At 51.2% G+C, this 25473-nt stretch overlaps 1 protein-coding gene across 2 annotated transcripts in view; it reads left to right on the top strand.

Annotated features, from left to right (window-relative positions):
* The first annotated feature begins 2733 nt into the window (after window positions 1-2733).
* The window catches only part of COL5A1 (collagen, type V, alpha 1), a 170618-nt gene continuing 147878 nt past the window's right edge, over window positions 2734-25473 (top strand). For both annotated transcript variants that reach the window (XM_006863708.1, XM_006863709.1), the window contains exon 1: window positions 2734-2848. In XM_006863708.1, coding sequence (XP_006863770.1) covers window positions 2734-2848 — 115 coding nt within the window. The remainder of the gene's footprint in view (window positions 2849-25473) is intronic.

Below are 25473 nucleotides of genomic sequence, written 5' to 3'. Positions count from 1 at the left end.
CATTCCATTCTTTGATGATCTGCCTCTTGTTCCACGGAGGACAGAAGCCACAAAAGAGAATTTTCATGCTCCTCAAATTCACAACCCCACCTGCATCCACACCCTAAGCACTCCTTCGCTGTGGTTCATGTGATTAATATGGTGAGCTGTTCACAAGTGTGTGCTCTTAGAGGGTGAGGAAGTAATCATCCTTCCCAGTCTGTATTTCAGAGTTCTGGCCCCCAGGGCAGCTAGAGGACTAACCTGTGGTGTTATGGAACTTTGATAAGGCAGCCCCAGACACTAATGCAAGGGCTAAAGTTAGCATCGTGACTAACGTTAACTAACTCAAGTTAACATCCAGAACTAATGTTCTGCATCTCAGGTACAAAGTGGAAGGTGCCCTCGACCTGCTTCATTCTCTGTGGGTCCCGTGAAACCCTGGATAGAAGGGCACAGTGATGGGCTGGGCCAGAAATAGGAGTTGATCACAGACGATGTAGGAAATGCCCAGGTAAGCCAATAGCCACCTCTCCAACCGTGGAGACACTCCAGTGTCTTCCTGGCCAATGTGGAAGGGCTCACATGTCTCACTTCCTGGAGCGGTGAGCACAAGGGGTCATGAGCACTGTGAAGGGACTGTGAACATCAGTCCACTGAGGGTGTGGGTGGGCGCTGGACTTGGGCCAGCGTCCACCAGGTATCTCTGTGTGACCAGCCTGGGAACATCGTTGGCCTTCCACTGGTCCAGATGAAGAGCTGAAGCATGGGTTGGGGTGGATAAAGGGAAGGCCTGGGTTCAAATTCTACTCCTATCACTGAGGAGGGAACCCAGTATCAGCCCTTATCTCTTGGTCCTACAGAATGCTGTGAGAACTGAGGCCGGCAGTTGGGGGTCCAAGGATCAGCTGACATTCTTACTGTCACCTATGGGGTTTCAGCATGCTGGTTGGGACAAATTTCAGAACTTGTTTCTGAGTACCCTATGGAACAAAAACTTGTTCTGCATGACAGGGGAGCCATGTTGTGGCCCCTGGTTCTTCAGGAGAGGAGAAATTGCAGCCCTCCTGGAGGTCAAAGGCACTCACGACCCGCATGTCCCAAGCCTTCTTGTTGGGACTGAGAGGTATAGGTATGCTCTTCAACTCATGAAGGGCCATTTTGGTCAACCCAGGCCAGGGTGCAGGTGCCAGTGGGAGCTGGTTCTCCAGCTGGGGGCACACAGGCACCAGGTGGGTTTGAGGCTGGGGGCTCAGTGATGGATGGAATGTCTCGCGTCAACCTGGGAAGGAAAGGAATAGAAGAGGGTGGTTATATGTTGGGGTTACCCAGAGGCTAGTGACTCCAGCGTAACCCAACACACACACACAGACACACAGATGCCCAATAGGCACATACACACATGTACGGGGGCTAATTTCATGCCTGGCCTGAAGCTGTAACTGGAGTCAGGGGAGACCAAAGCCTAGTCCTGTGTGAGTGGGATTGTTTACACAAGGGGCGGAGGTGGTTTAGGATTTGAGCCATCTTAATTCATAGGATTCTCTTCTTACAAGCAAGCCCTGCAGTCCTGTGAGTGATTGAAGGCTGGGCAGGTGGGTTAGAGAGGTCTTCTGGCCTGGGGTGCCTGGTGGAAGAGGCTCCCCCCTTCACTTCCCCTGGGGGTCTTGAGGCTGGGTGCTGAGGATGCTAGGAGAGAGACTTCTTACAGAAGGCAGAAGAAACAGTGCCCACCAGCACTTCCCTCCCCAGGGGTCTCCCCGTGTCAGCCCCGCAGAAGGGTGTCCCCTTTGGTTTTCTCCTGTACTTCCCCAGTGGGGGTCCCCTTGTGGGCCCTTTGGGAGCATCCTGAATAGGTGAGAGAGAGGGGTAGGGGGTGGGGTCTGGGAGGCATTTTGCCCCATTATGCCCAGGCCCGCGCGTGTTCCGGGATCTCCAGAGTTGTACTTAAGCAACTGAAGCTGGGGTGGGGGTGCGGGGCGCATCTTCTTTGGGTGATTTGCTGGCCAGCTTTGGGCTCCCCATCTGGCTAGATTCGAAGTTCAGTCTCCACCCAGCACGGGAGCTTCGACTCCCTCAGGACCTAGAAAAAGCGAGGCGGGGCATGCTGTGATTCTCTGTTGTAACCCAAACGAATCAAAGTTTGGGTCCCTCGGCACTGCTTCCTGGGGCTTGGCCAGGTGTGGGTACTTGGGGTGGAGAGGGTGGGGGGTCCGGAGAGGGGGCGCGGGGCTCAGGGCTGTCCTGGCCCGCGCGCTCTCGAAGGAAGGCTGGCCCTGCCCCTCGGCCCGCCCGTGTCCCCACCCCGCGCCCGGCGACCAGTGGGAGGCGGTGGCCGGGCCGGCAGCTCGCAGCCCGGGCTCTGATTCGCTGCAGGCGCTGGGAGCGACAGCCGCTCGGGGGCCTGCCCGCGGAGAGGAGGGAGGAAAGGGGAAAAGTGCTTGGCGCCCGGGCCAGTCCGCACTCCCGTCCCCGCGGCTGGCGCAGGACTCTAGATCGGGCGCCCACGGGAGCGGGTCGCGGGGCGGCGAGGCGGCGGGAGGAACTGCAGAGAAGCAGGAACAAGGGAGCGCCAAGGGAACCCGACAAGCTCCCGCACCCAGGCCAGCCGCCCTCCAGGACAGCCGCCTCTACAAAGGACACAGAGCCGGCACGGGCACCCCATGAGTCCCTAGAGTGCTGCGTCCTCGCCGAGTCTCTGTTCGGGCGCCCCAATCGCCCCCAGCTCCCCGTGCGCCCCCTGCGTGCCGCGGTATGGATGTCCACACCCGCTGGAAAGCGCGCAGCCCGCGCTGCCCGGGCGCCCCGCTGTCGCCGCTGCTGTTCCTGCCGATGCTGCTGCTGTGGGCGCCGCCTCCGAGCCGCGCAGGTAAGGGCTCCCGGCGTCGGGTGCAGGACACGGTGTCCGCCACCTTCCCGGGAGCGCTGTCATCCCGGGCGCCGGCGCCTTTCCGCACTGCTGGCAAAACTTATCCCCTCTGGGCTTGTGGAATGCACCGGCGCGGCTGCAAATGCCATTCGCTGGGGGCCCTGAGGGGAAGACTCGCCAACACAATGCCGGCGGTCTCCGCCGCCCCCTCCCATGCCAGTCGGCCAGTTAGGATTGTCGCGTGAGCTTGAGCAAGGGCTGCGAGTTGGAGCGACCAGGGAGGTTGTCCAAAACCCAGGACAACTTTCCAGAGACCCCTGGATTGGTGCCTCGAAGCACAGGCGCCAGCCCCAGCCCACGCAGCCCCACCGCAGAACTTCCTCTCCCCAAGTCAGGGCAAGTCGCCCCCTAGAGTTACAGCCTTTCAGTACTGGCTTGGACTCCTGGAGGGCGCTAGAGTGGGGGTGGGGGTGGGGTCACAGAGCACCCCAGCCTGGTCTTAACCTCTCCCTCTAACCTCTGGAATGTTCAGAAGGCCACCTTCTTGCAACTCTGGCATCTGAGTGTTGGTGGCACTGGGGAGTCATGGAGTGTGTTGGAGCACCCCCACATCTCCTGACTCTCTGGGAGACTGCTTCTCTCCCCGAGATAAGATATGGGGGCAAAGCTGCTGAGCTAAATCTCTGGAGTGGGAAGGATGGTTCCTTCTGCCAGGGACCTGCCCTTAGAAGGAGGTCTTCCATGCCAGCCCTCTCCTGGCTGCCATCAAAACTCTGGCTACCTCAACATCTTAATGGGAGAGCCTTGCTCTTTTGAGCATCACCTTCCAAGATTGGCTGTGGGTTGGGTCTTTTCAAACATCTGACCCAGAGGATCCCAGGTCTCTTACCCCATTGATGGATGGGGCGATGAAGGCTCAGCTAGTTTTGTCCCAAGGCCTGGAGCATGACAGGAATGGGGCCACCGCTCCATGGCAGCTAAACAACCAGACATCCCCCAGTGAGAAGCGAATACTTGCTGCCCCCTTTCTCTTTCCACTCTGTAATTGGAAGGCATTTGGAAAGAATCACTTTCCGAACGCCTCTTGCCAGTTACAATGTTTCCTGGCACAATTAGCACTGGGTGGGATGGGGAGGGTCAGCAGGAGTCCGGCTGTGGGGCAGCTCGGGGGCTTTGGGAGAAGACAGGCCTGGTCCTTATTCCTGGGCTTCCCCCAGCTTGTGTTATGGGGGTCAACTGATGGTTCTGGACAGTGGACAGTACAAATCTCTGGAAGAGAAGATGGAGTGGGCTGGGGCGAGGGCGGGGGGGGGGGGGGGGGGTGGTGGTGGCGGGGAGGAGCAGCCACCACCCTGGGCCTCCTCCTCTCTCTGTCTTGTCCCAGCTCCTCTAAGAGCTAGGGTCGGGGTGGGAGGTAGACCACAGATTTTCAGGGCCTGAGACGTTGGGTGCATAGCTCACCTTACCTCTTCTCATGCACCCTTCTCAGCTGAGCTTTTAAGTGTGGCTTCTGGAAGCAATAGTGTGTGTTGGGGTGGGTGGGGGCACAAGTAAGGGTCTGCAGAGTTGAACATTTTGCTTTTGTCAAAACACACTTGGTTCCAGCATGTGAAGATGTTCATGTTCTGGGTGGGCTCCACAAACCTCTCTTTACCACTCAGGGTGGGTCCCCATTTGACGTCACCTACAGTGAGTGGCCAGAGGGACAGTTGTCTGTCACTGGGGACACAGAGGGGCAGGGGAAGCACCTCTGCATCTCTTCATCTTGGGACTTGCCAGATGTTTTCTGAGTGGTCCCTGGACATGGCTCTTCCCCTACCTTCTCCTTGGCCAAGCGTGTGAAGGACTGAGAAGTTCCATTTCATTTGGGGCTGCTTAACATCTTGCCAGGGGAGGGAGAGTATGTGAAGTGAAACATGACCCCGATATTTGGAAATTGAGGTCATCTCCTCAGCACCTCATTGGTGGGCGCCAGTCACATGACTGCTTTTTGCAAGAATTTGTGGAAAGCCTCAGCCAAGTTCTGTGGAACTTGACAAGTATCAAATGGTTAAATTTCCTTTGACTCAACTCAATGAAGTTGGCTGGACATCCTTTTCCATCCCCTCCCATTAAAGTGCAGTCGGTGGGAGGAGGCCAGCAGTTCCTAGACCCCTAGGTCTGGCCCAGATTTCAGTGCTTGGAAGGGTTGGCGTAGGACGTTTCCCCTGGGAACTCTGACCACCCAGCAGTGGCCCTAGTAAGGCATTTCCCCCCTAAGTTCCTTCTCTGATGATGTCGCCCCAGGGGTGTTCCTGGGGCACTGGCCAGAGCCTGTCCCTTCACCCCACCCTGCAGACATTTCTGGACTTTCTCCACAGCCCCGCCCCAAAGCCTGGCTGATGCCTGCCCTCCTCATTCTGGTTCTGATTCCCCATCTCCCCCTTGCCAGGCAAGGATCGCCCATTTCGTCCTCCTATGTCCCATGAGGCGCAGACACCCACCGCTTCTCCTACAGCCTTTACTCTTTGACAGTGACTAGGGGGGTCTGGTCTGCCCCCCCCTCCCCCCCAAGGCACTGTGTTAGCTGGTTGGCTGGGTGGAGTCAGGTCCTGCAGGGTCCCCCTTCTCTGTTCTAAGGTGTTGCAAACACCCGGTGGGACTACTGGGCTGCTCGGACTCCTTTGCTGACACTTGCCTGACCTTGAGGGAAGCCCAACTTCCTGGTCTTAGCAGCTGCCTGCAGGGATCTCAGCTGAGCCTTCTGACCCCTCTCCTTCCTTTCCCTCCCTCCCTCCTTCCCTCTTCTCCCTCCCCTGCCCCCCTCTCTTCTTTCTCTTCCTCTCCTCTCCAGACTCTCCCCTCCCTTCCCTTCCCTCTCTGCCTTCCAGAGGTCCCTGCAGTCTCCTATTGAGTTTAGTACCCTCCACACCTTCACCCATCAGCAAGACCTTCCTGGCACTATAGAACTCTGGGCATGAATGGGTTGTGGTCCCTGTTTCCAGGAGTTCACAGTCCGGTGGGTGGGACAGACCTGGACACTTTCCATTCCCGTTGTGGGCCCCACATTGGAAACCACTAAGTGTCCTTTAAAACCAACTGGTAGGGGTAACTTGGCTGAAGAGATTCAGGGACTCTGCTTGGGAGAGTAAATACTCAGCATGACTTGTCCTCCCCTGTCCATCTCCTTCCTTAGTGAGCCTCTTCTTTCTGCTGCCTGTCCTTCTTCCTGTCAGGGCCTCGATACCCTGACCAGTGTCTCCAAGGCTGCTCCCCTGCGCTGAACAGACCCTCACCAATGTGGTTAAGGTGTCCCAGCCCACGGCTGCCCTTGGAGGGCCACGTGGCTGGAAGAACCAGCTTCTCTTGAGAGACAGGAAGTGCCCCCAAAGAGAACAAGCTTCTTGGAGGATGGGCAGATACTCAAGGGTCAGGTATCAGAGGGTAGGTTTCTGGATCCCTCTGTCTGCCCACCCCCCGACTTCTGCCAGTGGTTGAGGGCCCATGGAGCTGTAGAACGAGGGCCGGGGGTGGGGGTGGGGGGTGGGGGGCAGTTGCTCTGTGTTCAGTCTGCAGCTCTGCAGAAAGATTGCGGGACCTTGTAGCACTGGCTCCGCTGGGAAGTGGTCCCTGGCATGATTTTGGTCCCAGCGCTGGCCACCAGGCAGTAGGTTGTGGGAGGGCCATCCAATCCCAGGGCAGTATGGGGACCCTGGGTATCTCAGCCTCCAATAGGCCTATGGGCAGGAGGTTTGACAAGGCCAGCTTCTACCCCTCAGTTTCTCAGTTTTCCCCTCTGGGACATAGGGAGGAGTGTATCACTTGCTTTGAGGGGTGGTTGTGAAGATCAAGGCAATGCTTGTTGCCCCAAGTCGGTTGTCACCTAGTTGACACCGATTCAGGGAGATCCCACGTGTGTGCAAGAGTGGAACTGGATTCTCTGGAGCTGAGTTTTCAGAAGTAGGTCACCAGATCTTTCTTTGGCGGTACCTCTGGGTGGACTTGTAAGCACTGGATAGAGAGAGGATATTAGTGTAGCTGCTGTCGTTTGTGGAATTTTGTGAAAGCAAACTTCATGGTGGTACCGTAGTTCTCCCAAGGAGTACGCGCGCCACAAACAGCAAAGTGCTCCATGTGGCCTCTTGAGCCAAGAGTATGGAAGAGGGGTTCCAAGTGTCAGACTGTGTGAGTGTGTGTGTGCCAGTGAGAGTAAATGTGTACATAATTGTGCGAATGTGCGTGTGTGTTAGTGTGCAAATGTGAGTATGACTGAATTTATGTGTGTGTGTGTGTACTGTGTGAGTGTGTGCGTACATGCATCTTTAAGTGTGCAGGTGTGAGTGTGTGCAAGTGTGGGTGGGTGTGGACACATGAGCGGGTGCAATTGTGAGGGAGGGCACAAGTGTGTGTGTACAGCTGTATACATGTGTGTGAATGTGGACACCTGAGCGGGTGTGAGTACACAGGTGTGAGCGTGTCAGTGGGAATGAGTGTTGGTATGTGAGAGAGCCAGAACATCTGGTCATCAGTCAATGGAAGCCACATGCACAGGGCAGCACAGGCCCCTAATGGGGCATTGAGGGTCTATCAGATCTGGGTCCAACCCTGGCCCTGCCGCCCACAAGCACCCACTTTCCGATCCTCAGTCGCTCATGTGCGTAGGTGGGGTACAGTCCTGAATCGCTTCATAGGGTTGCATGTGGCAATGTCTGTGTGTGTGAGTGCTTATACGTATGTGTCGGGGTGTCATGTGTGCATATAATTTATGTGTGCTCTGTGCTTTCATGGGAGTCAGCTGGCACCCACAAAAACCCAGACCCCCTGCAAAAATACATGTGCTTACACACATGGCACATGATGATGTGCAGACATTCAGGTACACGTGGTGCCAAGAGTCCCAAAACACCTCTGCAAGCAGCTGCTGTATTTCCCTCCAGTCTGTTACCCACCACCAACACTGCAGGGGCAGTGAGGAGTGGGCATGTGGCAGGGATCCCCTGTACATGACCAAGCAGGCTGGCTCCCTCGGGGTCAGGTACCTGGGGTCACAGGAGGACAATGCTCTGTCCGACTCTGCTTCCATTTGTCACCTGGCCCAAGTGCTCCATGGAGAATGTGTGGCCCTTCTGTTGGATATACTGGAACCCTGCAGGGGGAGCCTCAGGACACAGCATGACTATGAGGGTGGGGGGCGGCCTACAGCTGGACAGCATGGCCTCAAGCCCTGGCTCCTCAGACCGCTAACATTTAGCCTGTCTATGCTCAGTTTCTCCCCTGTTTTCAGGGTGCTGAGGGAACTACTATAGGATTGTTCTGAGGGTTCCATGGACCCAGGTCACTGGAGAGTGCAATACCGAACAAACAACTTCATGTTGACTACGTGGTGATGTGGCGCTGGTGGTCATCATGCCTTCTTAGGTCAAGTAGCCTGAAGTCAACCTCCTATCAGTCTTGGCTGCAGGGACGGCTTTTCTGGAAGGTTTCCAGCCTAAGTCCTATATTAGTGGTGACGATCACCCCCTTAGGTGACTCAGAACTAAGACATGGAACCACAGTCTGACCCACTTTTCTCCAAATTTAATTATGTGGCGCTTGGGGTGGGAGCCCCGCCTGCTGGATGAGGTCTCTGCCTAGGACAGGAGGCGCCTTCTTTCTGTTTCCTCCACTTGGATTTTTAGGGGATTTCAGCCCTTTGGCTGTGGGGATTCTCGCAGTCTCTGGGATTTTAATCAATGCTACAAAGTGACACCAAATTATGGGCAAGTCACAGAAAAGCTCCCACCTTCTTTTTGAGGTTTGAAAAACTGGAGAAGGAGAGTGGGCTTTTAACATACATGGAGAATTTGAGCTGATTGTGTCCAGTCAGCCAGAGGGCTCCTAAGACAGGGACTCTGTGCTTTGTGTGACAAGCATTTATGTTCCATTTGAGGTGTGCCAGGCACGGAGGATGCACGGGTATGCAACAAGTGAGCCATCTTGCTCTAACAGAGGTGGGAGAGGGAGGACCGGTGATGTATTTCATCAAGACAGGCAAGAGCCAGGCCTATCAGCCAATCAGAGTGAGCCAGCTGGAGCACCGGCCAATCACAGTCCAGGCTGCCTTACCTCAGTGAGGACAGGGAGTCACACACTGTACACTCTGAGGTCAGCTCCTGGTGGGTTTAGAGGAAGATACGCTTGATGTTCTCCTGAATTTTGGGGTGCTCTACCTCTGGCTCCTGCTTGTGTTTACTTGGGGTCCTGCTGTGGATGTTACCCATGGAGTGTGGAATGCCTGTGACACCAGGTGGAGTGTTCTGCAGCTGAGCAAATGGAGGCTCTGCATGCGAACTAGGTCCAAGGACTCACCCTGGTGAGCAGGGTGAGTACTTTACAGTCATGTAACCCTGTAGCCCAGTACCATGGAGTCGATTCCACTGTGTAGTGACTCTGTGGTACACAGTAGAACTGCCCTCAGAACAGAAGGTTTCTGAGACAACATCTTCATGGACGCCGATATTTCTCCCACAGACCTGCTGGTAGGTTTGAACTTCGGACCTTTCGGTTAGCAGCCAAATGCTTAACCACAGCACCACCAGGGCCCTATAGTCTTGTGGTTGTGTGTTGTGTATCATCGAGTCTATTCCAACTCATAATGGACCTGTATAGGATTTGTGAGCTGAAAATCTTTGTGTGAGCAAAACAGAGTGACCGATGGACTTGAGCTTCTGACCTTGCTATTAGCAGCCCAATGTGTAACCCACTATGCCAGCAGGATGGACCCACAAAGCCACCCTTGACCATTCTGTAGTCTTGGGTCCCTGTGCTCCAGACAGTTGAATGACTTCACACAGTGATTCAGAGATAAAATGTGGAGCTCCAGCCCGACCTACTTTTCTCAACATTCAGTTGCACAGCTCTTGGTGTTGGGGGGTGGGCAGGGGGCAGCAGTGGGAACCTTGGCTTACTTTGGGCTGTGGTTGTTGTCCTTGTGTGTGGAGTAGAACTGCTTCAGTGGGCTTTCAGGCTGTGCCGTTTCAGAAGCAGACCAATAGGCTTGTCTTCTGAGGTGCCTTTGGTGGCTGAAAACTGGCTACCATCTTTCCTTCACCTGGTACATTTTCTACAATGGCTGGACAGACACTGAGACATTGTTACCATCTTTTGTTCATGTGACACATTTGTTACAATGACTGAGCCAATAATGATACATTGTTATTATCTTTCCTTCACTGGGTACATTGTTATAACAAAGGAATTGACATCCCACATGGTGAATAACTGAAGTCTATAGTTTACAACAAGAAGCCTGGTGGCGCAGTGGTTGGGTGCTCGGTTGCTAACCAAAATATTGACAGTTCATACTCACCAGCTCTTCTGTGTCTTTTGGCTGCACCCACCCTGAGAGAGCACCTCTCTTGGGTCAAGAAAGCGGGAACAGGGGGCCCAAGTTTGGGAGGAATGTGGGAGGTCCTCTACAGGCTCAGAGCTGGTGGTCCCATGTCTTGGGGCTCAGGCTGCTGCTGTGGACTGACTGATGGGGGCGGGGAGGTACAGGCTCCCTGAAGTCCATGAGTGATGACCTCCAGCCAACATGTAGGCATCATGACTGTGAAGGTGTCATCTGCTCTTGTCCCAGGAAAGCCTAGCAGGCTGCCCTCGGCTCTCCTCTCATGGGCTTGCCAGGGCATTCACAGCTGTAGAAGAGTTTCACTGCCCTCCTGGAGTGTTCTGGCACAGAGAAGGGCTGTACCCCAGACAGCAGTCCTACTTACCTATTGCAAAAGACTGCCTGGTGTGGTGTGCTCTGGGGTCAACTGGGAGCAGAAGAGACATGGGTGAAACCCAGGTCTGGCCTGATGCAGCAAGGTGGGTTCTGAGTGGCTCAGCCAGGAGTCTTGGAAGGTGTGAGCCTTCCAGAGACCTAAGATGGAGCTTGGATCCCCAGTTCTATCCAGCCTCAAGACTCAGCCAAGTAGTCAAAGGCACATTGGGGAGCCCAGGACATTACAGAGGGGAAGGTCTGTCCTCTCTCTGGCCTGTCCTGTCTTCCGGTTCAGCAGTCAATGTTGATTCACTTCTGTGACTTTTGAAAGGAAGGATCATAGGATGAGGCAATGGAGGAATGATGCCTGATGCCCAGCCCTGGTGATATTAGCTTTGGGGAGCCTGGACCCCTGGTTGCAGTGGAGTGGGGGATATGGACCACACCCACTGACACTGTTGGGAGGAGGCATCAAAATGACTGTCTATATAATTTCTGTGCAGTGTTTCAGCAGAAATGTGTGAATTGTAGAAGAACATCCTTGTAGTTAGTTATAACAGCAAAAATGTTTTCATAAACCCAGCTTATAAATATCCATGGAGTCCTGGGGTGACACTGTGGGTTAATGCACCAGACTGCAAAGCCGTTTGAACTGCAGGGTTGGCGGTTCAAGCTCACCAGTCACTCCTCAGAAACCCTATACAGGGTCGCTATGGATCGGAACCGACTTGACGGCACTTAACAACAACAACATATATATCCATATGCCTACAAGGCTAAAACTCTATGCTGACTTACATTTTGAACCTTTTAATGTGCTCTGAAGGACCCTAGTGGTACTGTGGGCTGCTAACCACAAGGTTCAAAGCTACCAGCAGAAAAAGAGGAGGATTTCTGCTCCTGCAAAGACTGGTAGTCTTAGAAACACTTCGGAACATTTCTACTGTGTTCTACAGGGCGGCTGGGGGTCAGAGTTGACGCCTTGGCAGTGGGTGGGTCAGCATTGCATTATTACCCAATTACAAGGATGTTTCAGATCACATGGTTTTGTCTGCAAGCACTGTAAGTGTGCACTGTTTTCATCGCTGTCAGTGTTTTTATAATCACCGATAGTGTCAAAGTTTCTGGTGTTTTAACTGCACGATTATGATAAATAGTATTTGAGAACAGTTATTAATAAATCTTCTGAGAATGAATTAGTAATTAAAAGAAAAGAAGGAAAAAACTTATAAAAAGGGCTTCAGCTCAGTTACTAATAATGCTGTCTCTAATAATGCAACCAAGCAATTTCTTGTTAAGAACTCATTGATATTTCTTATTAATTTAAGTAATATTACATGGAAGCAATTTACAGCTCCTTTACTACATCCTGTTGTTCTCTGATTACATGTAATTAAGGATTCTGAATGTATGGTATGGTGGGGAGCAGGCCCATGGGGAGGGCTAGCTGCTGCATGGTGCAGAGACCTGAGTTAGCTCACCTGTAAGAGGGACCTCAACGACTAAAGGAGGGGACAGTGTTTGGATGCAGAGGGCTGAAAGACAGCTCACTCCAAGACCCAGAGACGAGAACTAATGTCAGGGTAACATCACGAGAATAGGACTAGCTATTGCCGTGGTATAAAAAGCCAGTAAAGCGAAAACAAACAGATGCTGTTGAGTTGACTCCAACTCAGAGCAATCCCATGTGTGTCAGAAGTCATTGGAAAAATTGTACTCCATCGGGGTTTCAGTGGCTGGTTTTTCAGAAGAACATTGCCAGGTCTTTCTTAGGAGGCACTTCTGGATGGATTTGAGCCTCCTATCTTTTGACCTCCTACACCGCTTAAGGATGCTATTAATAATATGCAGTTATTAGATATTCATTGTTTTAGCTACTTTATGCTGTTACTATTATTCATGGTTGCTGTTATCACTGGCAGAGATGGATGGTGGTTGTGAAATAGCTTCTATAAATGGGAATGAATGCAGATCAAGCTGGTGTTTATAGGTTCAGGGGGCACAGCGAGGACTGACCATTAGTGCAAAGCGGCATGACCCAAGGCAGCCTTGTAACTAAGATGGGGAGTCCAGTGTGGGGGGCCTTCTGCAGATGATGTGGGCGGGACCCTTTCATTGCTGTTCACACTGTTCTTTCTTACTCAGTAGGAGCACAGGGGCTGATTGTGAAGGGGTTGACCCCCTGGGGAAGGGAGATGTGTTAGCCTGAGGGTTCTTACCTTCGGGTGTCACCGGGACTCAGAGGACGTGGGGTGCCCAGGGGGGTGGACCCTAGGTGTACTAGGTGGAGAGACCCCTCTCAGCCTGCCTCAGCCACCTTGCCCCAGACAGCGGGCTCGGCTGTCTCCTGCTCCCTCCCCGATGATATACTCAGAGCAGCTCGCAAATGGAGGCTTGCTGGCTTTCTTCCTTTGCAGACCCTCCTCCATGCCATGGTGCAGCCTGCTAGAACCTTCTAGAACCTTCTGAGGGAGAAGGCAGAACAGTAGAGGCAGCACAGCCTGGACCTGAGTTGAGTATCCCACCAGGGACCAACATGTCCTCACACGCCCTGCAGCGGGGCCCCTTGTAGGGGACACACCCCTCCTTCCTCTCCAGGCCAGGCCCCCTCCAATTGCAACCAGCTGCCTGGCGTGAGTGGGTGTAGAGGGCTGGGCCAGCTCAGTGTGTCTGGGAGCACATGGGGGAGTCCGTGGGGTCTATATCCCGCTTGACCCCTGGAGCCCAGGTGGATAGATGCATGACTTGTCCATCTGGCAGGAGACCCTGTGCTCAGGTGGACACCAGTTAGGGGTCAGTTTGTCTCCAGGCCCTGAGGGGTGGGGTGGGGAGCAGCTGTGCTCCAGGCTGGTTCTGGGTCCAAGGCTTTGCTGGCGTCAGATTGCTGAAATGTGAAGCAGAGAACAGAGTATAGAATTGTGGAGGGAGTAAGGGTTGCTTGGAGATTTTCCCTGGAGGCAAAGCTAAGATTTTTTGGTTGTGTTCCTTCTTCCCTTCCCTTCAGACTAACCCCTCACCTCTCAAAATAGCATTCAGTGTATGGACATAACCTGACTTTGTCCTGCCTTTTGGGACCATCCCAAGCACATGGGTGCACAGAGAGGTGGGTTTGGGTTCCCTCCAGAGGCATGACCACTTCTTCCCTTTTCTCTGGGGTCTTTGCCCCTGCAGGAGGGACTGTGAGAAGAGAAGGGGGCTGGTGCATCAGGGGTCAGTCACATGGACCTTCTGGCCCTGTTGGTGCTAGGGTTTGGGCTTCAGGAGGACGTTGTCCATCTTGGTTCTTCACCATCATCACCGACTTCCCATAGCTATGCTGTGTTCTGGGGGCTCCACCGTGTTCTGGTCAGATGGAATCTTGGGGATTAAGTCTGGAGCCCTTCACTCAGCCCTGAGTAGGATGTTTGCTTCAAGGGGCCAGCTGCCCACAGCTGAGTCATTTTTACCATTTTTGGGAAAGAGTGATAGAGAGAGGTTAACGCCAGGTAGGCGCTGCCTGTCTCCTATCAGTTAACACAGGATGGAAGACATGAACGAATCCCTGCCAGGAGGCTAAACGTTGTAAAAGATAAGGGCGGGGATGCCTTGGACAGACCCCTCTAATCAGATATTCCTTGCTTGTTAAGTTGGTATACTTTAGCCAGATCCTCTTCTGGGTCAGGGAAGCTGGACCGTGCCATGTTCCACATCTTGAAGCCATCAGTATTCCAGAAAAGAAAATCAAAGTCCCTGAGAGAATCAGAGCCCTGAGGCTAGATTGCTGAACCCACCCTTTATCCTATTAACAAATGCCAGGGATGTGTCCAAAGAGCTGATGAGTCCTCAGGCTGGCCAAGGACAAGGCCCTGAAAGTTCTTCTTTTGCTTTACCCTAAAAGTGGACCAAGAGTTCTAGAGAACTGCCAAATTCCTTAGAAATGTACTGCCAGGTAACTCATCTGCAGTACAAGTGATTCTTGGCAGTTCCCATTGTAGGCCACCTCAGTAGGCAGAATTCACAGTAAAGAATAGTAAATCAAGGCTCTAGTTCATTGTTCAGAACTCAGAACCCTCAAATGTTAAGTCCAGTGTCTGACTCAAGAACAAGTGTGGACTTGCTCCCTCTAGAGGCCAAGAGAGACAGTGCAGCCCAGCTCTACTAGTCATTGTGAACCTGTACCAGGCTTAGTGGAGGTTGCTGGTACGGTCACACTCTCGTGGTGAGATCTCAGAGAAGTCTACAGCCTTTGGAGCCTCAGTGTTGTCATGTGTAAAATGGAGCTGATGATGTCTGCCTGACAGATTTGTGGTGAGAGTCTGTGGGGGCAACTCCAGACCACCACAAAAACAGGCAAGTCTGTGTGTTTGGATCTCTGGGGTGTTGCTTAAGCTTAAGGTGTGATCGGTTAATATATGATTATTAGATTGACGTAAAGAGTTTTGTCAATTCTGAAGACATCACTCAGCCCAGAGTGTAGCTGTGTTTTGGGTGGGCTTTCTAAAGCAGGGTGGCAGATGTCAGGAGACCCGGGGACCCTCATGCATGTGGCTACCTGTGCTTTCCTGGGGGAAGGAGGAGGACTCAGAGAGAGTAACCCACACTTACCTTCCCAGGTATGATGGGTGTGATGCATCCAGAGAGGCCAGAAGAAATGGAGGATTTCCGGGGTCTCTCAGGGAATTGGTCAGGAAGTGTGGGAGAATGCGTTCTCTGGGCGTCTCCAGGCAACATGTTCCTCATGGCGGTATTGGGTTTCCTGTGTCTGAGCCTAATACGGACTCAGCTTCCCCAGCCCTCCTAGATCTTGCCTTCCCAGGTCGGTAGCCAGTTTTGCAGCAGGGCACGAGTGTCTTCACAGTGTTACATAGACAGGGGAACCCTCTTTCTGGCATCTCCAGTCCTGCTCTCATGGAGTGAGCAATCTTTGAACATCTCCTTGGAACTGGCTACTTTCTACCTGAGGCACTTTGGTCATTTATTGACTGCCACGGGTCAGAGCTGGTCCTGCCTTGTCGGCAGAGGGCACTGAGGTGATCAGTGAACAGGGACAGACCTGAGATTGGGATGTGGGCCCCGTGACTCCAGAACCTGTGTCTCTGCACTCCCACCTCCACCTGTAGCTCCACATGGTGCTCATTTCCCAGCATCCTCTTTCTCCTTAGCGCTAGTCTTCTTTCCAGCCTGGAGTCTAACCTCCCACCAAACTCCTTGTAATTCAGGATGAAGCACCCTATCCTGTAAATAACTTCCAGAAGACTTCCCCACTTTCAGTCATGTTTGGGGGATTCTTTAAACACCATCAGCTTCTGCCCACCCTCCCTTCAGCCACACCATTGCCTTCGAACTCTTGCCATGCACTCCTGGTTTCCAAGACACCCAGTAGTGATGGGTTTGTCCACGATGCCACAAGGTGCCCACCTATTGCTCTTCAGCCCTTGTTAGGGTCCCGGCACTGTGGTCATTGTACTCTCTGGGATGGTTACTCAGGAGACGGCTGTGCCATCGCTCTCTGGTGCCTGCCTCTTGGTTTCCAGGAGCTGGACCTCACTGTTCTGACTGTCACCTCATGGGAAAGCAGGGACTCTGGACAGGAGCCTTTCTCTATAAACTTTGATGGCTGGTCAATATCTTGGCAGGAAAGAAAGAAATCCTCTGAAAAGGACTAGTTTGTACTCTTCCCTGGCATTTTTAGGGTACTGCCTGGTCACATTCCTCCAATAGTACAGGTGACAAGTACAAGTCTGCACCTAAGATCTGCCCTGGCATCCGTCCTGTGCCTGACTGCCCATCTCGGGGATATGTAAAATTTATACTGAGCACGTTTTCCTCAACTGGTCTCTCACCCACTCTTACCTCTGCCTTCGTTTCCACCCTAACCTTCCCAGTACCCTGGGGAACTGTCTAGCGGGACTCTCATCCTCCCTGATCCTTAACTCAGGGCACAGAACTTCCTGTCCAAGGATGTTCGCACCTTCCCAGTGAGGACATTCTTTGGGAGGTGAGGATGATGCAAGAATCCCGTTGGAGGAGCATTCTAGGACGTTCCTCCGCCCTCTGTCCACAGGCTGGCTGCCCTTATCTCTCCTCTGATCGTGTTCCCGGCCTCAGCTTCAGCCCTAAGATGAGTGGAGACCTGGGCGACTTCCAGTTTGGGTGGGAATGAGTTCGCCTGCATGGAGCGCTCAGCCTTGGAAACTGGAGCACTGAATCTGTTGTTAATCATGCTCTTTGTTGGGCCACAAATTGTGCGCCAAAGCCTGCATTCGAAACCCAGAGCTGCTAACCTTGGAAGAACCTCGGGCTGCCCCCTTGAGCCCGCTGCTGTCGACTCTGAGTAGAACTGCCCCATATCGCTACCAAAGCTCTAAATCCTCATGGAAGCGGACAGCCTCATCTTTCTTCAGCAGAGCGGCTGGCGGGTTTGCCTTTTGGTTAGTAGCCCAAAGCCCCGTTGTTGTTGTTGTTAAGTGCCTTCGAGTTGATTCTGAATTGCAGCAACCCTGTATAGGGTTTCTGAGGAGCGACTGGTGAGCTTGAACTGTTGACCTTGCTGTTCAAACTGACCTTGCAGTCCAGCGCATTAACCTGCAGTGCTTGCTCCCCTTCAAGTCACCCTAATAAATGTTTGCAGCACACCTGCTGTGTACCCTGCCAACAGCACAAACGGAAATGAAATACAAGTGTTGCAACTGCCGAGTTTGCCCCCAACTCCTGGTGACCCAATGCACATCAGATACAAATTGTCTGGTCTTGAGCCACCCCTACGAGTAGTTGTGCCTTAGACCATTGGGACTCATAAGGTTCCTACTGCCTGATTTTGGCAAGCAGGTCACCAGGCTTTTCTTCCTCATCTATTTTAGTCTAAAAACTCTGCGGGAGACTGTTCTTCATCTCAGCAACACACAAGCCTTCACTGGTAGATATAGAGTGCATTGCTAGGCGAGTGGGATGGTCTCATCTCACCTCCAAGGCTGCAGTCTTTATGGAAGCTCACTGCCACATCATTCTCCAGACACATTCCTGGGTTTGAACCGCCAAACTTGTAGTTAGCCGTTGAGTGTTTTAACCATGCCACCAGGACTCCTTTATGTAAAAACAGCCCATCTAAATGAAACGTCAGTGAATGTACAATCTGCTGTGGTCATGACTCCAGGTTTTACTCAGAACACCCACGGGGGCACCGTGCAGCTGCTGAGAGGAGACATACTGGGGCGGGGTGGGGGGTGGGTGCACCAGGAGGTGGTCCCGGGTCCGAGACAGGCCACGGCTCTTGAGACACGCCTCTGGCTCCAGCCCTCTCCTGAAGCCCTGCCTGGTCCTACCCCATCCTCACAACCGTCACTTTGTTGCTGCCACTGTGGATCTCTATCTTGTTTGGGGTCTTTCTCATTGACCGTCCACTCTACCCAGCATGGCATCCTTCTCTAGGGACTGATCCCTCCTGACAACATGCCCAAAGTTGCAGCATGCTCAGACTATAGCCTGCGTCAACTCCAACCCATGCGGACCCGGTGTGTGCAGAAAACTGTGTTTCATTGGGTTTTCAGAAGCAGATCACCAGACCTGTCTTCCAAGGCTCCTCTGGGTGAATTAGACCTGTAGTGTAGTGGTTACGAATTGGGCTGTGAACCGCAAGGTCAGCAGTTCGAAACTCCCAGCTGTTCCGCGGGAGAAAGATGAGGCTTTCTGCTCCCGTAAAGATTTACAGCCTCGGAAACCCTGTACAGGGTCACTATGAGTTGGAACCGACTCCACGGCACATAACCACCACCATCAGGTGTAGTGGAGTCCTGGCGTGGTGCTGTGGGCTAATGCGTCAGATTGTAAAGTCGTTTGAACTGCAAGGTCAGCAGCTCAAGCTCACTGGCTGCTCCTTGGAAACCCTGTACAGTGTTGCTATGGGTGGGAATCAACTTGACGGCACTTAACAACAACAACAACAACAACACCTGGTGTGGTACTGTAGCATAAGCATTGGACTGCAAACCATAAGGTCAGTGGTTCAAACCTACCAGCTGCTCCTCGGAAACCCTATATAGGGTTACTATGGGTTGGAACGACTCAATGGCACTTAACAACAACAACTACAGCCTGATGTGGCACTGAAGGATCAGCTCTGGACTGCTAACCACAAGGTTGGCTGTTCAAACCCACCAGTTGCCCCTCGGAAACCCTATACAGGGTCACTAAGAGTTGGAACCGACTCAAGGGCATGGAGCAGCAACATTATCCTTTCAGTTAGCAGCTCCGGGAGTCTCAGACGTGGGTGGATTCCGCATTCACTTAAAGTACCTGATGACGCAATGGGTTAATCATTGGTCTGCTAACTGCAAGGTTGATGGTTCAAACCTACCAGCCACTCCCTGGGAGACAGATGAGGCTTTCTGCTCACGTACACACTGACAGTTTTGGGAAAGCCATGGAACAGCTCGACTCTGTCTGTAGGGTAACAGTGAATTCAGAATTGACTCAGCAACCATGGGTATGGGTTCATTGTTGGACATTTGGATTGTTCTCAAATTTTCAGTATTGTAAGTAATCTTACACCAACAAAATCACGCCCCCACCTGAGGTGTTCCCACCTCTGGCTCTAGAGTCATCCATGGACCATGTTAGAAGAGGAAGCAAAGGAACCACCTCGGGTTCTAGAGTCATCCATGGGCCATGTTAGAGGAGACAGCAGAGGTCCCACCTCAGGTTCTAGAGTCATCCATGGACCATGTTAGATGAGGAAGCAAAGGTCTCACCTCAGGTTCTAGAGTCATCCACGGACCATGTTAGAAGAGGAAGCAGAGGTCCTACCTTGGGTTCCAGAGTCAATCATGGGCCACGTTAGAGGAGGCAGCAGAGGTCCCACCTCGGGTTCCAGAATCATCCATGGACCATGTTAGAGGAGGAAGCAGAGTTCCCACATTGGGAGATGGAATGGGAAGCAGAAGTCTACCATGTGAACAGTTCGATGAGGGCCAGAGGGTGTAGCAGTTGCATTTAAAGTGTGACTTCATGTCAGCTGGGAGAGGAAGACTTAGTCATTGAATTGGGTGAGAATCCCGAAGAAGCCATCTGGAAAACAGAGGTTGGATCTCTGCCTTCCTTTTGGACCAAAACACATTCCAGATGCATCCAAGATTTGAACTTCGAAAATGAAACCATAAAACTACTAGAAGAAAACATAGCAGACTGGGTTTTACAATCTGAAGATGGGAAGCCTGTTCTAAATATGGCAAACCCCAGAAGCTACAAAAGAAAACACTGAAGTTAGTAAAAGTCAAGATATTCTGCATGGTCCAAACAAAATATGACCCACCCTGGTAAGAAAAGTATTCATAAAATACATAACAGAAAGGAGACTAGATATGCTTATCATATGCAAAGAATTTATGCAAATCCACTGAAAAAGGACAGCCAACAAATGTAGAAGGGACAAAGGGCCTGGATACCGCTTAGGAAAAAAATGACAAATGACTTGTATGGGTGTGAGAAGATGTTTAATCTTAATCACGAGAAAGGGATGCTGATCAAATCCCAGGGAGAACCGTTTCTCACCTCCTCAGGTGGGCAAGCAACAAATGCTTGTGGTGGACCGTAGTGCCTCACTGGGGAGTGTGGGGGAAGGCCCTCTGCAGTGTGTTCTAGAGTGTTATACAGCATGTCCTCTCAGACCCTGCAAGTCCACTTTGTGGACTGTTTCCTATCGATACACTCACACGTGTGTCAAGAGAATCATATGCAAGGACAATTTCTGTCTAGAAGAGCAAAAGAGGAGGCCATGTGGAGAAATTACCGTACCTCCATAGAATAGAGTCAGTGCAGCACTTAAAAGAATGTGGGAGCAGAACCCCCAAAATTCATGAAGAAAAGCGAAGAACGTTTCTCATTGTGCAAACCCAAGATGATGAGAAGAAGCCCTGTCCATCCAGGCTCACTGATGTCCAGGTTATGTGGAAGGACTCCACTTGCTTCTCCCTGGCATCTTTCCATCATGCACATGCGTCATTCAGGCAGGCAGCTTGGTAGGAGGGAGGTCAGGTAGGCAGGAAGGCAGGTCTGCAGAAGACAAAGCTAAAGTGAAGGGTGGGTCAGCTGGTCTGGAGTTGGAATGACCAAGTCCACTGGAAAAGCGTGTGGTTTTCAGTAAATACAGGAATAAAACAGGACCACCCCCTCTAAGACTGAAACTCAAAGGGAACACATGAGCAGGTATGTAAGTTTGCTGGCATCACATTTGTCTACTGGTGAGTGGAAGAGGGGGAAAGGCAGCAATGAAGAAATTGGCTGAATTCAACCACGTTCCATAGACTCCTATTGACCTGGAGATGAGAGAGCAAAGAGGAAGAGCTGGTTGGTCCAAAGTGTGGTGAAACCTGGAGACTCCTGGGCCCATGGACAAGGACCTATCCATGGAGGGGTAGAGCTAAGAGTGAAGCACCCAGCTGATAAGAAGTGAGGGGAGAGGCAAAAGAACACCCAAACTTGCAAATAGTACCTATCTGACCTAGTCTCAATGGCTTGATAATCAGAACTCGACTAGAGAAAGATAAAATAGAAAACAATGTTTGATAAAGGAAATGAGTATAAATTGCTACAGTTTGATGAACTTGACCTTACTTATGGATGTAGCAGCAAAAGTGCAAAATACCAACAGAGAGGGGAGGAGTCTTCACATCAAGTATCAATGCTATCCCTTCTGTATACAGAGTAGATAGGGATGGGCAACTTAAACATTGGCTACCTAAAATGAGGGAGTGATAAAGGCACAAAGTGACTGGCTTACAAGCTGTCAAGAGGGAATTAAATTTAAGAGTGTGTGGGGGAAGATAGAGTCCCCACTGAATAGTTTTCATCTTGTCTAGATGGGTCTGGTAAAAAGAGATGGGGATAAGATTCTTATGATTCAATAGTGAGTAATTGTTATCATGACTAATTGCAACTGTCACAATTGTAAAGGTAGAAGTTTTGTAACAAAAACGGGGCAGTAGTTAATCTTACAGTCCAGAAACAGAGGACCCTAGGACCATCAAGGGAGGAGAGCACAAGCGGAATGTGAGACCTTATCCAGAGAAGCAGCAAAGCCAGAGATGGAGGCAGAGATGGGGATGTGGAGAGAGGGAGCAGCTGAGGACTCTAGATTCATGGAAAGAGAGGGACTGAGAGCTGGTGGCCAGGAGGCAGACTTGCAGAATGTGCTCTTTGGTGGTGTCAATTATTATATATGCCTGAGTGTTTAAAAATAAAAATAAAAATAAAAAAAGAGCTAAAATAAATAGAAATACTGTTAACTGATGGTCCATGGAGGGGATTGTAATCATTGTAATGTAACAAAGTATATGATTTTTTAAATGTAAAACTGATGGTCTGCCCTGTAAATGTTCACTCAATTCACAATAAAAACTTTAAAAAACCAAACACAAAAAACAGAACCAAAGGAAGACTGGCAAGGAAGGAGCTGCAGGATTGGGTGAGCATCATTCAGGGATCAGCAAAGTGCTTTGAAAAGAAAAACCTGAAGTTAGAGATTTTCAGAACTGAAATGGCCCTCAATGGCCTCCCTTTATCAAAGGAACTGAGACTGGTACCCACCTCACCTAGCATCAGGAAGCCAGCCAGAGCCTGGTCTCTGGGCTCAGCCTGGGCTTTGGAGAATGGGTTTCAGCCTCAGGTGTATGGCTGTAGGAAGAGGTGTTCCTCCCCGAGACTCTCTGAGCCGTGTTGGTGTAAGGCAGATTCCAGGCACTTGTCCTCAGAGGCACACACCAGCCGGACACTGTCTGCTCTCAGGAATGGTTAAACACCTGGCAGGACACCTTGCTCATCAGGTAGAATATCCCGACTGTCAGAGATGACACCTTGCCAACCAGGCACAGTGACTTGCTGCTTTCTAATGCTTTTCGGGGGAGCGATGTGAACTGAAAGCTCTCACACCTTGTGTCTCATGTGTGCAGGCAGCCCTCTGACTGCTCTGTGGACACTGGACTCCAGTGTGGCCTCTCGGAACGGGCAGCAGGGTCTTTCCAGGGGTCCTAGGGAAGAACGGGAGGGTGGATCATGTCTGACGCAGCGGAAGACAGGGGGAGGTTCTGCTTGGTGGTGCTGACCCTCGGAAGTCCAGAGTGTGACCTCCACATCCCTGGGAACCCTCTCACTGACGCCATATCATCTCCTTAGGTCCCTGGCCGGGGCCAGGGCACAGTCTTCCGAGGTCCTTCTGATCATCAGATGCCATCTCCAGCTTTGTCCCTTCCCAGGGTTCCTGCCTAGCCCCCTCACCAACTGATTCAGGTGACTCTGCTCAGAGGCATCCACAGTATCAAGAAACCTAAAAAAGTACACTTTATGTTTTAGACCAGTTTTAGGTTAACAGAAAAAAAAAATGTGCGGAAAGCACAGAGTCCCTGTGTACCCTGTCATATTCCATCTCCCTCCCGTCATACACACTGTCTTGAGGGGTCTCTGTTACAAGGGGTGGGCTGCGTTGGTGCATGATATCCATTGAAGTCCAGAGTTTGCATGAGGTTGGCTCCTTTGTTGTCCTGTCCTATGGGTTTGCACAAGTGCATCACATCTTGTGGCCACCATGACAGTCTTGTGCCCTCCCTGCTTACCCCCACCCTCCTCCCCCTGATCCCTGGGCAACCACCGCTCTGTTACTGTCTCTATAGCTTTCCTTGTCCCAGAAGACCCTCAAGTTGGAATCCTGTAGACTGGGGCCTTTTCTGACTGGCTTCTTTCATGTGGTGATATCCTTTGATGACTTCCCTGGATGTGTTTTTGTGCCAATGACAACTCATTTCTTTATTATCACTTAATAATATTCCCATTGCACAGATGTACCACAATTTGTTAATCCATTCACCTGTTGAAAGACATCTTGGTTGTTTCCTAGTTTTAGTTATTATGAATAGAGCATCTATAAATACAACTGTGTAGCTTTTGATGTGGATATACACTTTCAACTCACCTCAGTAAACACGTATTACCAGTCTAATTGGAGGAAAGATTGAAGTTGACAAGGATTCTATTTTACTTGGATCCACAATCAACACTCATGGAAGCAGCAGTCAAGAAATCAACCCAGTATTGCCGTGTGCAAATCTGCTGCACAAGACCTCTTTAAAGTGTTAAAAAGCAAAGATGTCACTTGGAGGACTAAGGTGCACCTGACTCAAGCCATGGCATTTTCAGTAGCCTCATATGCATGTGAAAGTTGGACAATGAATAAGGAAGATGGTAGAAGAACTGATGAATTTGAGTTCTGGTGTTGGAGGAGAATATTGAAAGTGCCATGGGCTGCCTGAAGAACGAACAGATCTGTGTTGGAAGAAGTGTGACTGGGATGCTCCTTAGAAGTGAGGATAGTCAGACTTCATCTCATGCTAATATGGACATATTGTCAGGAGGACCAGTCCCTGGAGAAGGAGTTCATGCTTGAACTCCATGGCCAGCCTTGGTTCAGCTTTGTCAGAAACAGCCTGCTTGTCTTCTAAAGTGGCTGCACCATTTGCATCTCCACCAGCAGCGAATGCTGTTTCTCCTCCCTCTACCAGCATTTTCAGTTATGTGCCTTTGAGGGTCCCTCCTCTGGAGAATGTCCGATGCCAACAGCCAAGGGAGGCAGTGACCACCACCTGGCCTCAGGATGACTGTGAAGGGTTGAGGAACAATGAAAGTCCCTCTGTTCAAGAAAAAAAGCTGAAATCCCTGCTCTTTTCCTAAGGCCCTTTTGTCCTGTTTCCAGAAGCCCATGTTGGAACATGGCCACCATGATTCCCAGGAGAGGGACCTGAGCAATTCTGTCTTGTTGGAAGGTAGAGCCAGGAGGGAGTGAGGTAAAGAGTCAAGAATCATTCACTCACTTTATTATCTGATGGTGTTATGATCATGGTGGCAGATGCTGGAAACAAAAGAATAGCTAAGGTTTCCACCCTAAGCCTCACAGACTGTTGGGATCAAACGATTGCAAAAGTACGTGATGGATTTGTTAGCTGAGTCATGTGGAATTGCTAGGTCATGGGCCCCAAATGGTCAAGTATTCACTATTTTATCTGGTTCAATTTAATACAATAAGATTAAATACTGAGGAGAGTCCTTAATCCATCTTGAGGGTTTAGGAAATCTTTCTCAGAGGTCAAATGTAAGCTGAGTTGGATGATGAGTAGGGATTGACCAGGAGTGGGAGTGAAGGGATAGAAGATTCCAAGCTGGGGGAACAGGATGTGCTATTATGCTCGGAGATCTTGGCTTCTCAGGGAGCATTTAGTGTGTCTGGATCATAGCATGAGTCACGGGTGGCTGGGAAACAGGAAAGCGAGAGTGGAAGAGAGGAGATTTTGGGTACCTTTAATCCATTTTAAATTGGCAAAGGTGTTTACCATCTTCATCTACTTATCTATGCCATCCATCTACCTACTCATCCATCCATCTGCCAACCCATCCATTCACCCACCCACATTCCTGTCTGCCTATCCATCCAAATCATAGATCCACCCACCCATTCATCCTCCAACCAACTGTAAAATCAGCCAGCCATCCACACACCCATCCATCTAAATCATATATCATTTGATGCATCCATCTATCCATTTATTCATCCTACCAACCAAAAAAACCAGTAATTCACTTACATGTCCATCCATCCAAATCATAAATTCATCGAAACACCCATCCATCCATCCATCCATCCACCCATTCACCCATCCACCCAACATTCATTCATCCACCCATCCACCCATCCATCCACCCATCCACCCAACATTCATTCATCCATCATTCCATCCAACCATCCACCCACCCATCTGTCTATCCATCCATCCCCACCCACCCACCACCCATCCATCCACCCATCCACCCAACATCCATCCATCCATCCACCAATCCACCCAACATCCATCCATCCATCCATCCATCCACCCATACACCCAACCAT

Source organism: Chrysochloris asiatica, unplaced genomic scaffold (genome assembly GCF_000296735.1).
Source record: "Chrysochloris asiatica unplaced genomic scaffold, ChrAsi1.0 scaffold00056, whole genome shotgun sequence".
Taxonomy (NCBI): Eukaryota; Metazoa; Chordata; class Mammalia; order Afrosoricida; family Chrysochloridae; genus Chrysochloris; species Chrysochloris asiatica.
Note: the sequence above shows the minus strand (reverse complement) of the source record. Positions and strands in the feature narration are given on the sequence as shown.